Consider the following 14,855-nt stretch of genomic DNA (forward strand, 5'->3'; position numbering starts at 1 on the left):
ATGGATTTGTGAAATGCGGCAAACACGACAAGGGCAAGTGAAAACAACCTTGATGCCAGTCATGCAAGAAACATTTTCAGGACAGCGAAAACATTCTCCTATGATCACCCAGACGGAGAATATGTGGATATATCTGGCACAGCAGGTGCTTAACATATCGCACTTCTGTCTTACTGATGTGCCCAATGCTGAAGCTTTACTGACTACGTGCTTAGTAGCAGTGCCGACGCCTGTTCCAGTTTTAAAGCATATCTTGGGCGTCACACACAATGATTCTTTGGTTCAAGATTCGGATATTAGGCAATCTTTTTCCGTTTATGAGTACTGTAGGTTTTGCCAAGAAACCGATCGCAAATGGAGAAATTTGACACGTGTTATTACTTATAATATAACCCAAGGTGATTTATGTTATTTTATGACCTGCAATGCACAAGAAATTGGCAAATGCCAACAGATCGATTTAACCCAACAGCACAATCATACAATGTTTGAGCAGAGACTGTGTTCGCGAGTGCCACGCACATGCACCAGTGTAAATAATACTATGTCTTGTAATCATACAGTGATAGCTGCCAGTCATTTGAATCATGCAAAACTTCAAACAGGATGGCTCTTTTCATGTGGCAACATCACATACACTTATATTCCAGCTAACATTTCCGGAGGTCCATGTGCTTTAACTCGATTAGGACTAATGATGTTTCCTTTACACCCAGAGATAACTCGAGGTAAAAGGTCAACTTTCGAATCTGTGGGTCTATCTCCGGATTATGATTCACATGTACACTTGTTATCAGAAGCTGAGGTTCTAGCATTAACCCTTTCATTAGTGGGAGTTTGAGGTTTAGCTGCTGGGGGTTACAAATCTTTGATGAAATTAGCATGTTTAGTAGTCAAAAGCCTTAATCATACTTCTCAGACCTTAGAAGAATTACTCCTTGATAGTCAAGTTATTAGAAAAGCAACTTTGCAGAACAGAGCTGCTGTTGATTACCTATTGCTAAAGCATAATTTAGGGTGCAAACGCATTTGAAGGTATGTGTTGTTTCAATTTAAGTGACCATTCACGATCCATTGAAAGTCATATTCGAGGTTTGAGGGATCTAATTTCTCAAGTGTCTCATGATCGTACTGGGAATTGGTGGGATTGGTTATTTTCATGGATACCTGATATTGGGGGTACACTACGTTACGCTTTTGCTTGCATTTTCATTATATTAGCTATCATAATAGCTTGTTGTTGTTGTATTCAATGTATTCCCAATTTAGTTTTAATGTTTTGTAGGTTTCAGGGACCGGCTGCTTTGCCACCGGGCTATGGAAGGTAAATATCCAAGGGTAGAATTGTTATGCTTGAACTAAAATGGCGCTGGTGTGCAGTGCATTATGGGAGTGCTCGGAGCCATGATGGATATTTACTTCATGCCGCAGTGAAAAGCTGCACACATTTTGCTGAGTGTTAGATTCACGGTGTTGAGGAAAACATGCTTTCCAAACCTGGTATGTGGTCAAGGACATTTCTGCTGGGAAAGCTAACTTTGTTATGGTTTGTTATGAGCGTGTTTTTAGAGGAGGGAGGCACTCTGCTCCTTGAGGGTGGCTGTCGATTGACCGAGCTGGCAACCAACAGCTGCTCATCAATGCGCAAGTGCCATTTCCAGAAGGTTCGAGAATCGCCACCCCTTTTCGGAGTGTGCATATATGCAGGGCCCCGGAGGTGGTCAGGTGGGACTTCAGCCGGGAGAGGACGCTTACGTCCGGCATTCCTGTTAGCTGTGGTGCTCTCGGCCTGGCTGTTCCCGGGGTCTTCCAGCCGCTTCTGGGCGAGATGAGGAATCCAGTTACGCTCACGGTGATGTATTTCCTTTTGCATTCTTTGCTTCTTCTGTGATTTATGTCTATGTTACTGCTGTGAGTTATTTCTATGTTACTGGTTGCTTTTAAACTTTGAATAAATAGCCGTATAAGTGCTCATTATTTTCTCTAAGAGTGTGTGGTTGCGAGTTATTGCGTCTTTCTGCGTTCAAAGTATTGGCTCTATAATTGCATTGGTGATTTATGATTTTCCGTGTACTCTGAGGAGAGCAATACAGTCTGCAGAAGGCTTTTTCAGGTAGGTGCGCACAAAGGAGTGTTTGAGGGAGGAGAGGAAAGATCAAGTAGAAAAAGAGTGGTTACAGAAATTAGCGAGTGCAGGGGCAAGGGAGCCAAGAAGATAAGACCCCTGGGAACCTTGGATGCCTTGCAGTGGCAACGGGTGCAGTAGCAGAAGTAGGTGTCGGGTTTCCAAACTTTACCAGCTTTTGGTTCTCCGGTGCTGCAGCCACAGCACAGACCCCTTCTGGCTTCCTGGACTCAACCACTGGACTGGACTAAGGACCCTCACCAAGGCTGGACCCTGGGACGTCTTTGGACTTCGGTTGCGGGAAACCCACCGGCTGACCTTCCCTTGCACACAGCGAACGGGGATCTTCTTCGGCAGTAAAAAAGTGGTCAGATGTCGTGTCAGCGATGTCCCTTGAAAGACTATTTCATCAGGTGGAACTTTTGCAGCTCTGGGTGTATAACTTATAGCATAGCATAACTATGAAAGGGTACCCCCCCTTTCTAGGCGGTAGACAGCAATCTGGCTTCCAGCTGTCACGAACACTCCTCCGTAATCCTGAGTGACACAACTGAACTTCTTTGGAACAAGATGTCCAAGCACTCCTCTTCTTGACCCCTTCTCGAGACGGCAGGCACGCAGGACTGGCTTCCAGGGTACTTCTGATGAAGAGTAGCAGGTGCACGATAGTCCCTCAGAGCTCGGGAGAGGTCTCCTATCCAGGTCCTCTCTTGGAGTAGTCCTTGGAAGAGCACTGCAGCTTTCGTATTGCGTAAAGGAAATGCAGCAGCAGACTTCTTCCTCCAAGTGGGCTCCAGGGAAAAGCTTATTCTTGCATCATCGACTTCAGCTTCAGAACAAATTGTTGAGTGAGAGGTCCCTTTGTTTCCGCATTCCGCATACACTCAGGCTGAGCCAGGCTCAGGCAGCAAATCATTCATGAGTGCATTCATGCATGCAGGCAGCCAATCAGGCTCACAGGCATTCTGGCCATTTCACCCAATCCAAACACCCATAACACAGAATGTGGATTGGAGTAAGCACCCAGCCTTTCAGCACACTACACTGCATTCACTCCAGTTTCAGTCAGGGGTGGCCCAGGCATTGTGTCACACAGACCATAACCAGCCACCCACAACACAGAATGTGAGTTGGCTTCAGACTCCAATCATACAGGTCCCACTCCAAGGGTGTACCCACAACACACAGCCCATGGGAAGGCTCTAGTCAGTCTGACAAGAGGCAACCCCAGAGCCATATATGTTCTTTCCACCCAACAGCTAGCCAGGGAGAAAGGGAAAGAGTCAGTGCTTCCCAGGACTTTGGGAAACAAGGTGTAAAGGCAAAAGAAACCAAGAGGCTACTGTGGCCATCTTGCCTTTGTTCAGGAATCCATTGATTCCTACGACAGGGCCTGGGTGAACAAAAATGGAGTACACTCAGAGCCACTGTCAAGTCAGCATGTATGAACTTCAAGACAGACTGTTCAATCCCGGTTATAACTTATATGGAAAGATTGACATGTAGTTGGCTCTATTTTCCTTCTTTGATACTCAGAACTGACTAACACAGAAACACCATGTCCCTTTCTCTTGTCATAGCACTATTGAGTTGTATTGTTTGTCGACATACCAATAAAATATAATTAAAAAGAAAATAAAGAAAATGATATCTGGAGTAAAAACATAAAGGGCACATACACCTAAAAATGGCCAACCATGACAGAATCTGATAAACAGCATATTTCCTATTTTATTAAGTGTGTATTTGACCTATTAGAGTGAATGTGATGAAATAGAATATATTTACCTTGTTGTCATTGGTATAACATGGTATGTTTTTAGTTGCATGTTTCTTTGACTACAAGCAGCATCCTGGAAAAGAATGATATTCATGACATCAAACAGCTGTTCAATCCTTTGGTCCTGACGAAGGTCTTCCCCACCTTTAACGAGGAATGGATATTCTCTTTCATCATTCCCTCTTATGATTATACGTTTTGGTTTCCGAAGGGATGCCATTATTTTTACCTTAAACACAAATATACTTCAATTACCTTTTAGAAACTAGTGAATTTCACAAACCAATGACTAGGAACAATTAATCCTAACAATTTAATTGTAGACATAGAACAGCATCGATCAGTTGATAAAATGCATTTGAAGTGCAAAGCAACGCTTGTCCTAAAAAACAGATATTTGCATAAATGAAGGGATGAGTTATCTAAGAGCAGTTGTTATATGGGTTAAGCAAGAAAACGAAATTAAGCATATGACGATGTAACTTCATTTAGCATGTAATGTCCCAAATATTCTTTTTTAAATTCCTTCAAAAAATGGCAAATTTCCCCCTTACCACCACCACAAAAAGCGATCATACCCGTTCATCAAAACCTGAGATCTTCATGTGGTATTCCGGCAAAGGTTTACATTTTCCATCATACTGACCTGAAAATATAGTAAAAGAAATACATCATAAAAAGATGATACGCAATTAAAACTGTGAACTTCATTGATCACACGCACCAAGCTATATTTAACAGCCAAATGTTACATGAGCTAGCTGTACTGTAGGAATGCACACAGGATTTTTTCATTCAATAAACTAAACTCGGGTAAGAATCTCAATAAACTAAACGTGCACCAATGGATAGTTTACAGAAGTGTTAGGCAGAATCCTGTGCAGTGCCCTTAGGGACCACTACACACAATTAAGACTACAGGTGGTAATACAAGTTTTACCTTTGGTACAAGCCTGTACTACTATGTTAAGGTGGTAGCAGTAGCGGAACAGCCAGGCTTATCTGAAGAGTATATGAGCAGTAGCAGAGATTACACAAAGGGACCACAATTACTGTGACTCAAGCAAACACTGACTCAAGGTTTCAAATAAAAAATATAAGTACATTTATTTTGAAACCATTTGTTATAAACACGCCACTTCTATTAATTCAAAACCACACTTGAAATATACTACAACTAACCAATTCACTTTGTACGGTATAACTTCAAGGTAAGTACCCTGTGTTTTAGCGGACCGGTGTTGTGAAACAAAAGACGTTACCGGGAATACACTTGCGATCACTTTTTGACAGTAATGACAGTTCGGTCTTACTAAAGAAACACGTATCCGCGGCAAGAAATGTTACCGGGGCAAAAACACGCTTAGCACCTGGGATACCCAGAGAGAGTTGGGGAAAAAAATCATAGGCAATACTTTTGTCAAGGCAGACAGAACCAGAGAACACTCTTAGACGGAAATTCAAAAGTGAATAGGCCGGAGCCAGTGTCAAGTGGAACCGGGTTCCTGTTGTCGAGGATCACACAGTCGGATTGTTCACGATTCAACATAGCCAGGAGTACTTATATATTGTCAACAGAAGAAGCAAAATTTATAAGAAAGAGGGAAGACAAGGGCAAGCCTTGGAGGCGAAGAAAAGGGATTCACCCAAATTTCCTCGAGCAGAACACAGTACCTTATTCAATGAAGAAGCTGGTACCACGGCAGTTGTTCCTGGTAGTTTCCTGCAGACCCACGGTTCCTGCTGCTTCGGCAAGAAGGAGGACGTCGGGAGGGGTCTGCACCACACAGGGCTGACGCCGGCAGCAGCGACGGTGAATAAAAGGTGCGCTCCTTAAAAACAGGAGAGGCTCTTCAGATGCCTATCCGGACCACTACAGCAGTGTGCAGCTATTTCGACCACAAAGAGGCTCCTCTGGCTGTGGAAGATGAGCTGGTTATACCCACCAGGCTCAAGGGAAGAAGACTCCGGACTGGATCTTCTCTGGTCGTCAAAGGGTAGATAGCTCAGGACTGCAGCAGGGCTTCACCGGGACGGGATAGTTGCAGCAGCTGACTTCTTCTCTGCTTCTCTTCGGTTCCTTCTAGTTCCAGAGCGACTCTGACTTCTAGCCCAAGAGTCCTGCCTTTTATGCGAAAATCCCCCATTCACAAAGCCTGGCTGTCAATCACGCAGCAGGGGGGCTGTCCGGCCCAGGCAACGACCTCAGCAAATCATGGCAAAGTGCTACATGGGTTTTCTAGGATACCCTGTGCAGGGGGTGACTACACCCCTCCCTCACATTCAGCCCACCTAGACACCCAGGTGCCTAGAGGAGGGCTTCTTGGCAGAAGCCCACCAAAAGACAGTGAACAAAGAAGGCAAACCTGGTTTGCCGAGCAAAGTAAAACACAAGAAGGACTTTAACAAAAAGGAATGGCGAATTAACCCGACCGGAGCCAAAAGAAAAAGTATTTGGTCAAGCGGGTTTAAGTTCGAGGCTAATATAATAGCCTAAAACAATACCACGTTTATCTAGTATAATCGCGGTAGAAAAGTTAGGGTAGATACCACTGCCACCAGCCAAGTCTAAATGTTAAAAGAGCGCACAATGCTCTAGGAGGTACAGATAAGAAGGGCTAAGGCTTAACCCTTTTCAGTACTCCATGTAAGATGGAGTGTCCTGGATCTGTGGTTAAATGACTAAGTAAAGTTAAAGGCAACAACAGTAGTCAGCCCCAGAAATGGAGTCGGTGGGAAGTCTAAAAGACAACCCTGTGTCACTGCACTGAAGGTGCTTTGTAACAAACAAAAGAGGGGGCTACTGAAGTGGTGTACTCCAGAGTCCACAATCACAAAAACAGAGGAAAGACACATAGCAAAACATAGGTAAGAGTGGGGAAAAAAAGCTCACACTCTTACCAAGTGAAAAAAACAAAAACTCCAGAAATCCAGCAAAGCTGCTGGGGGACTCGCTAGGTAAGGGAAATTAGCCATTGAATGAGAATTAGCCCTAACACTCGCCCCCCCAGACTAAGGGACAGGAGGATTTAATGCACTCCTGGGTGGTTCTCATACCTCTAGTCGGTTATAAACATCCTAGAGAGACCATCAGCATGTTGGTGGTGACTTCCTGCTCTGTGCTCAATGTAAAAATCAAATCCTTGCAGGCAGATTGACCATCTGAGTAACTTTGGGTTTTCCCCTTTCATTTGCATCAGCCATCTCAAGGGTTGGTGGTCAGTCTGAATGATGAAGGTAGATCCCTAAAAGTATGGTCTAGACCTCTTCAGAGCCTACACAATGGCAAAACATTCACGCTCTATGGTTGCCCACCTTGTTTCCGGTTCCTTCAGTTTCCTACTGATGAACAAATGGGGTGTTCCCTACCTTTCTCATCCGGTTGACTAAGGACTGCAGCTATACCTACATTAGAAGCATCAGTTTGTACAATGAAGGGTTGGTGATAGTCAGGAGCTCTTAGGACTGGAGCTTCACAAAGGGCTTTCTTCAGACCTTCAAAGGCTTGATTGCACTCCTCATTCCACCTGACCTTTTTAGGGAATTTGGGAGAGGAGATAACATTCAAGGGAGAAGCTATGGTCCCATAGTTCTCTATGAAGTTTCTGTAATACCCGGTGAGACCTATGAAGGCTCTCACTTGGGTTTGAGTAGTAGGGGTGGCCCAGTTTTGTACAGCATGCACTTTGCTAGGCAATGGCCTTATTTCACCTCCTCCTACCTCATGTCCAAGGCAGACCACTGTATTCTGACCAATTTGACATTTGCTTGCCTTTCTGGTCAGATGGGCCTGTTCCAGAGCCTGCAATACATAGCCTAGGTGTTCAATATGTTCTTTCCATGTAGGGCTGAACACTGCAATGTCATCCAAGTATGCCATGCAGAAGTCCTCCATCCCATTCAGAACTTGATTGACCATCCTCTGAAATGTAGCAGGTGCATTCTTTAGTCCAAAAGGCATTACCTTGAATTGGTAGAGGCCAGCTGGGGTGGAGAATGCAGTTTTCTCCTTGGCATGGTCTGTCAGGGCTATTTGGCAATAACCTGACGTTAGGTCAAATGTGCTGAGGTACTTGGCTGCTGTCATAACCCTTGCCCCTGGTCCTCACTGGCAAGTCAGCCTTCCAGTGAGGGCCAGGTCCAAGGCCTTAAAACCTAATCCAAGACTCCCTTGGAGTCAGTACTGGCGCCTATGGCGCCAGGCTCATAACCATCATGAAGACCAAATTTAGAATGGGACTATTTACTTGGGACTATTTAACTTGGGGGGGCGGGGGGAGGGTTCAGCCAACATGGAGGCACACACAGCTCAGTTACAAGGAACTGAGCTATGCGGTCTAGTCTTTTGGGTGTGGCAGGCCTAGGACTACTTTACCTGGACTACTTTGGGTGCGGCAGGCCTGGGATTATTTTACCTGGACTACTTTACCTGAGACTATTTAAACCACACCCAAACAGCAGAACATGCTTTGCGTTATTCTGCTGTGGGCAGGGTAACGCTCACTGTGTCCAGTTCTTTGATGCCAGCTTACCTGAAACCAAGGACCTGCAGAGAGAGAAATAACACTACGAAAGTTACCTGGAACAGTATCCTGTCTTCAATCCATCAATGACTTCAGTTACACTCACCTGAACGTACGAACTCCATCATCTGGCACTGCATGCATCCTGGAATACCATAACCTGGAAAGAGGATACAGAAAGACAGTATTAATAAGCGTTTACTCACGTTTCCTCCTGAATGAAGAAAGCCACACAATTCTTACCTGGGTAGTCATCTCCTGGTCAGTATCATTGCTGGAACTTTATAGCGCTCGGCGAGGAACATCGCGACCGGCAAGGAGAGAAAAGACACAGGTTAGCAATATAAAAGGCAAAACAGCGCCGCGCATTACTCATCGGACAGCATCGCGCACACATCGCTTTCGCCTACCGGCCCATGCTCATCTTCAAACTGCATGACAACACCAAAATACCTTTCCATACCTAAAAGGAAAGAAGCAAGACATTATTATTCGAACTAAACGGAACATAAGAACTGCATATAAAGACTGTAAAGCAGCAAACCTACGGAGTCGCAGCAGGCCTGGATTCCCACAGGGGGGCTTGCACTAGTGAAGTAACTTAGTCGCTGCTCGCCCCCACATCTACGCGCCCCTGCCACGAGGAGCAGGATGGAGAATCCACCTTTTACGATATTAAGGTGAGGAGAAGGTCCAAGGGGGAGGAAGGAGTTGAGGCCAAGGGAGGTGGGAAAACAAAGACAATCTGGTATTTAATCCAGCTCTCCTATATTGCAGGCCCATCTTTTACCAGAGGCATTACCAAGGGACCGAGAGGGTTTGATAGTGCAAATCATCCAACCAGGGCTGGGTGGCGTCCCCGTGGATACCAGGTGAGCGTAACAGCTGCACCAAGTTTGTCCACCAGCTCATCTGTCCTAGGCAAAGGATGGACATCAGTCTTTGTGATTGCATTTAGAGCTCTATAGTCCATGCAGAATCTCAACGCTTTGGATCCTGCCTTTGGTACAAACACAACTGGGCTAGAGCATGGGCTAGTAGAGGGCTCTATGACCCTGAGATCAAGTATCTTGTTGACCTCATTCCTTATACGGGTTCTTACATTGTCTGACATTCTGTACCCCCTGCTTTTCACAGGCAAACCGTCGCCAGTGAGTATATCATGCTGGCCCCAAGGGGTCAAGCCTGGTTAAAGTGAGAACGGGGAGGCAAACTGATTTAACAGTAACGTGCACTCATCCTGCTGGTCAGATTTGAGACTGGAAGAGGGAATAACTCCTTCCACTTGCTCATCCAAAGGTAAGCCTCTGATGAGGTCAGGCAGAGGTTCACCCTCCTCCTCTTCCTGAGCTGAAACTAGAAGCAAAGCTCCTATGTCAGGTCTAGAGACATACGCCTTCGAATGGTTGGTGTGAAAGACTCTGGGAGCCTCCTTAGATTGCCTAAATCCACCAGATAGTTCACCTCTCCAAGTTTACCCACAACTTTGAAGGGTCCTATCCATGTGTCCTGCAAGGCCCTCTGCCTTGTGGGGACCATAACAAGAACAAGCTGGTCTTGAGTAAACTCAACCATGTTAGCCTTCTGGTCATGCCAATGTTTGACCAGAGCTTGACCAGCCTTCAAGTTATCACTTGCCTCTGCCATCATGTGTGACATTCTCCTCCGGGGACCTATCACATAGTCAGTCACTCTGACTGGCTTGGGGGAAGGAGCACTCTCCAACCCCTCCTTAATGAGGGCTAAAGGGCCTCTGACTGGATGGCCATAAAGAAGTTCGAAGGGACTGAATCCTACTCCCTCCTGAGGGACTTCTCTATATGCAAAGAGAAGGCATGGCAGTAGAAGGTCCCACTTCCTCTTAAGGGGTTCTTCTAAAACAATTATCATGCTCTTCATAGTTCTGTTAAACGTCTCCACCAACCCATTGGTTTGAGGATGATAGGCAGTTGAGAACTTGTAGGTGACTCCACATGTTTCCCACATGGCTTGCATGTAGTGGGACATAAAATGTTATCCCCTGTCAGATATCACCTCCTTAGGAAAACCTACTCTGGTAAAAATACCAAGTAGGGCCTTAGCCACAGTTGAAGCCATAACAGTCCTCATAGGTATGGCTTCAGGAAATCTAGTGGCATGATCCACTACAACCAGGATAAACATGTTGCCTGAAGATGTGGGAGGGTCGAGAGGACCAACAATGTCAATCCCAACCCTCTCAAAAAAGAACTCCCACCATTGGGAGAGGCACCAAGGGTGCCACATTCTTGGCTCCACTCTTGCCAGAGGTTTGGCAAGTGTGGCAGCTTCTGCATAATTTGTCTACTTCTGAGCCCACCTTAGGCCAGAAGAAGTAAAGAGAGAACCTTTCCTTGGTCTTCTTAAAGCTTAAGTGACCAGCCAAAGGTATCTCGTGGGCTAACTGCAGAAACTGGAGTCGGTTCACTAGAGGTACTACAAGTCTTTTGCAGTCGCCAGGGGTTGACTCTGTCAGTTCACTGTAGAAGAGGCCATCTTCCCAGTGCAATCTATACTTCACAGGCTCAGTTCCATTGAGCTGTGAAGCTGCCTGTAGGCGAAGACCCTCCAAGGTAGGACACACTTTGTTCCTTGCTGAAATCTACCCTGTTGGGCCCACCTTCTGCCAGTAAAGACTGCAGCTCAGGATGGTCAACAGGGTCAAGATCTCCTACCAGAGTAAGATCATCTTCTAGATCTGATTCCTCAGTATCTAGTTGAACCATACAGGGTTGAACCTCACACTCAGCCTCAGCTGGTGGAGGAGTCACAGATGTGACTTTGGACAGTTTTGGAGATGTCCTTCTGGGCACAGGAATGCTTGCTGGTTTCTTGCTGGCAGACTTGGGTTTCCCCTTTGTCTCTTTCTGACCTGCAATAGCAGTAAGTAAGTCCTGTGGACTTGGGGTGATAGTTTCCTCCATCATGTCCCCAGGAGAGCCTTTCAAGGTTCTCTCCCTTGCAGACCTTGGGAGCTCCTGCTTCCTTGTGCTGGGGAGCCTGGGGGTACTAGACACAACTCCAAGAATTTTAAGGTCATTACCCAGCAGGACCCTCCCAGGTACGTTCTTTTGCACACTTACAGGTATTCTGACAGTTTTGTCATTACACTGGATGAGAGCTGGTAACTGGGGAACCATTTGCACAGGGCCTCCAGCTAACTTGGTTAGGTGTTTGGGTACCTTAGCAACATCCTCCACCTTGCAAAAACATTCATCAACCACAGTTATGCTGGCTCCAGTGTCTCTGATGGCAGGGGTTTCCTGACCATTCACAAGAGCACTATCTTTGTAATACTCTTTAGTATTATCTGGGATTGAGTTAAAGACATCTACGTTCTGTTGTTCCCAAAGACCCAAGGGCACTAAAGAAACACTAGCTGAGACTCTCATGGGCTCATCAACTAGTATCTGAAAGTTTCCAATGGCCATAGGTACTTAATCCACCTGGGAGAAGGCTAAGTAGACCGTTTTGACCCCTGAAGGTTTACCCTTACACCTGGGATCTCCTTCCACATGGTCAGGTAACCCACAAGCAAAGCATTTTCCAAATGCTCTCTGGAATGGGGGTTTGTTCTGACCTCCATCTGGTTTGGGACCAGATGGTACACTAGCCTGATTCAGTTTCCCTGGTGGCGTACCCTGGTTATGTTTGGGGCCCTCTTTTGGATTGGAATTATTGGAATTCTCTTTGTTGTCATTCTGTGGCTGCTTTCCCTCATCCTTTCTCTGAGTTACCCCAGAATCCTTGTGAGTAGCCCTGTTGGGAACCCACAAGTCAGCAGCCTTAGCTAGTTCCTTAGGATCTATCTCCTTTGAATCAGCCAAGTGCTGTCTAAGCTCAGGGGAGCAGACATCAAAAATAGACTCCAACATTACAAGATTCCTAAAACCTTCATAAGTGTTCACTTTGCCGCGCAAAGTAAAACACAAGTAGGACTTTAACAAAAAGAAATGGCGAATAAACCCAACCAGAGCCAAAAGAAAAAGTATTTGGTCAAGCGGGTTTAAGTTCGAGGCTAATATAATAGCCTAAAACAATACCACGCTTATCTAGTATAATTGCGGTAGAAAAGTTAGGGTAGATACCACTGCCACCAGCCAAGTCTAAATGTTAAAAGAGCGAAACAATGCTCTAGGAGGTACAGATAAGAAGGGCAAAGGCTTAACCCTTTCCAGTACTCCATGGAAGATGCGGTGTACTGGATCTGTGGTGATTTGACTAAGTAAAGTTAATGGCAACTTTACCCTTTTCTGGGGGACAGTAGTCAGCCCCAGAAATGGAGTCGGTGGGAAGACTAAAAGACAACCCTGTGTCACTGCACTGAAGGTGCTGTGTAACACACAAAAGAAGGGGGCTACTAAAGTGGTGTACTCCAGAGTCCACAATCACAAGAACAGAGGAAATACACACAGCAAAACATAGGTAAGAGTGGTGGAAAAGCTCACAATCTTACCAAGTGAAAAAAATAAACTCCAGAAATCCAGCAAAGCTGCTGGGGGACTCACTAGGTAAGGGAAACTAGCCATTGAATGAGAATTCTCCCTAACAAGAAGGAACAAGTTACTTACCTGTAACTCCTGCTCTGCAGCATGGGTCTGGCACAGATTCACATGCTCATGAATATTCCTCGACGTCAGCCTGGGAATCCTCGGTAAAAAAAGAAGAAAAGCAGTTTCGCTTTAGACTGAAAACTGCATTTCTCCTCTAAACCAATTACTATCCTTTGGGTCACACTGCCCTCATCCAATGACAGTCTCCCTAAAATGTACCCCTGGTGGCCATCTTCAGATTTGGTATAGCATGTAAAATGGCAGTATGAACCAAGAAGAGCCACAGAGGAGAAGGCGGGAGGGTTCGCATTTGAATCCATTTCAGACCAATGCTGGGAAACAGGAGTTACAGGTAAGTAAATTGGTACTTCTCCAGTATGGGGTCTGGCATGGATTCACATACTCATGAATACGATTACATAGTAGTACATATACACAACCACAGGAGGAGGCAGGGCTCAACGGAAGCAATACACTTCCCCCTGGTACAGACTTGCTTCCAACAAACAGGCTGCGTAGCACTGCCTGGCCGACCTGGGATTCCTTCCTGGAATCCCTGTTGATGCAGTAGCATAGCTCTCAACCATTTGTGTCCACAACGCGGGTGAATTCACCCGATTTTTTTTTGCCGAATGAGACGCCCATTGGAATGAATGGCCGTGTAGGAGGCTTGGCGGGTGACTCAGCCTTTTACAAGGCGGGTGACACCCGCCAAAAACGTGTGAGTTGAGAGCTATGCAGTAGAATCTCGTGAAGGTGTGGGTAGACCTCCAGAGAGCAGCCCTGCAGATGTCGAGCAGGGGAATACCAGAGAGAAACACTGTCGTCGCTGCCATGGCTCTGGTGGAATGGGCTTGTGGCCAGCCTGAAAGAGGTCTGTAGGCCAGACCGTACATGATGCAGGCGGAGAGCCACATGGATATGGAAGCACTTAACAGGGCCTTCTTGTGATTCACAGGTCACAAATGTACAAAAAGTGGCGAAGTCTTCCAAAAGTCCTTTGTGCGTGCCACATAGAACTTCAAAGCAGGGCAACATCCAGTGAATGCAACGTCCTTTTTGCTGGGGTAGAAGGATTCGGGAAGGAGACTGGAAGAACCAAAGGCTTCTTGACATGAAATTCTGTAGGAACCTACCACATAAAGATGGGGTGGGTCCATAGCGCCACCGTCGTAGCGTGGAAAGACAAGTATTGTAGCATGCAATAGAGGGCGTGGATCTTACCGACATGCCTGGACGAGTTGATCGCCACAAGAAAAGCCATCTTCCACAAGAGAAACTTCAGTGGGGCCTGATGTATTGGTTCAAATGGGGGCCCCATGAGCTTCGGCAAACTCACATGGAGCTCCGAAGCTGAAGCAGGAGCCTTTACTTGCAGAAAAGTCCTGAAGAGACTACCAGGTGCCCTGGTGTAACGGGATATTGCGGCCAGGTGAACCTTGATAGAGGTGTGAGCCAGGCCAGTCTTGGCCAGGGAAATCAGGTACGGAAGGAGCTGTGACACGCAGAGGTGTACTTTTCTGAGTCCTGCACCACTCTGTGAACCTTTTCCATTTATGGCCATAGGTCGCCAACGTAGAGGAAGCTCTGGCTTTGGCTAGGATCTTACCTTCCAGTGGCAGGGAATAATGCCCAAATTATAGGTCTGCAGGAGCCAGGCCATGAGGCTCAGCGACGCTGGGTCGTAGTGCAGAATCGCCCCGTCTTCTCAGATGAGAAGATCGGGAAGTGGAGGCAGCCGGATGGACGGAGCCACTGATAAATGGAGCTAATCTGGCTACCAGATATGTCGAGGCCACGCCAGAGCGATGAGTATCATCTGGACACTGTTTGAGTGTGTTGATCACTTGTAGAGG

The 14,855-nt window shown here is 46.2% G+C and overlaps 1 protein-coding gene across 1 annotated transcript in view; it reads right to left on the bottom strand.

Annotated features, from left to right (window-relative positions):
• The window catches only part of PRKDC (protein kinase, DNA-activated, catalytic subunit), a 3,362,625-nt gene that overhangs the window by 228,897 nt on the left and 3,118,873 nt on the right, over positions 1-14,855 (bottom strand). The window contains exons 78-79 of the mRNA XM_069621025.1: positions 4,484-4,551; positions 3,914-4,134 (exon numbers count right to left, since the gene is read on the bottom strand). Of these exons, the coding sequence (XP_069477126.1) occupies positions 3,914-4,134; positions 4,484-4,551 (289 nt within the window). The remainder of the gene's footprint in view (positions 1-3,913; positions 4,135-4,483; positions 4,552-14,855) is intronic.

This window comes from Ambystoma mexicanum, chromosome 5q, assembly GCF_040938575.1.
Source record: "Ambystoma mexicanum isolate Mex_15411 chromosome 5q, UKY_AmexF1_1, whole genome shotgun sequence".
In the NCBI taxonomy this organism is placed as follows: Eukaryota; Metazoa; Chordata; class Amphibia; order Caudata; family Ambystomatidae; genus Ambystoma; species Ambystoma mexicanum.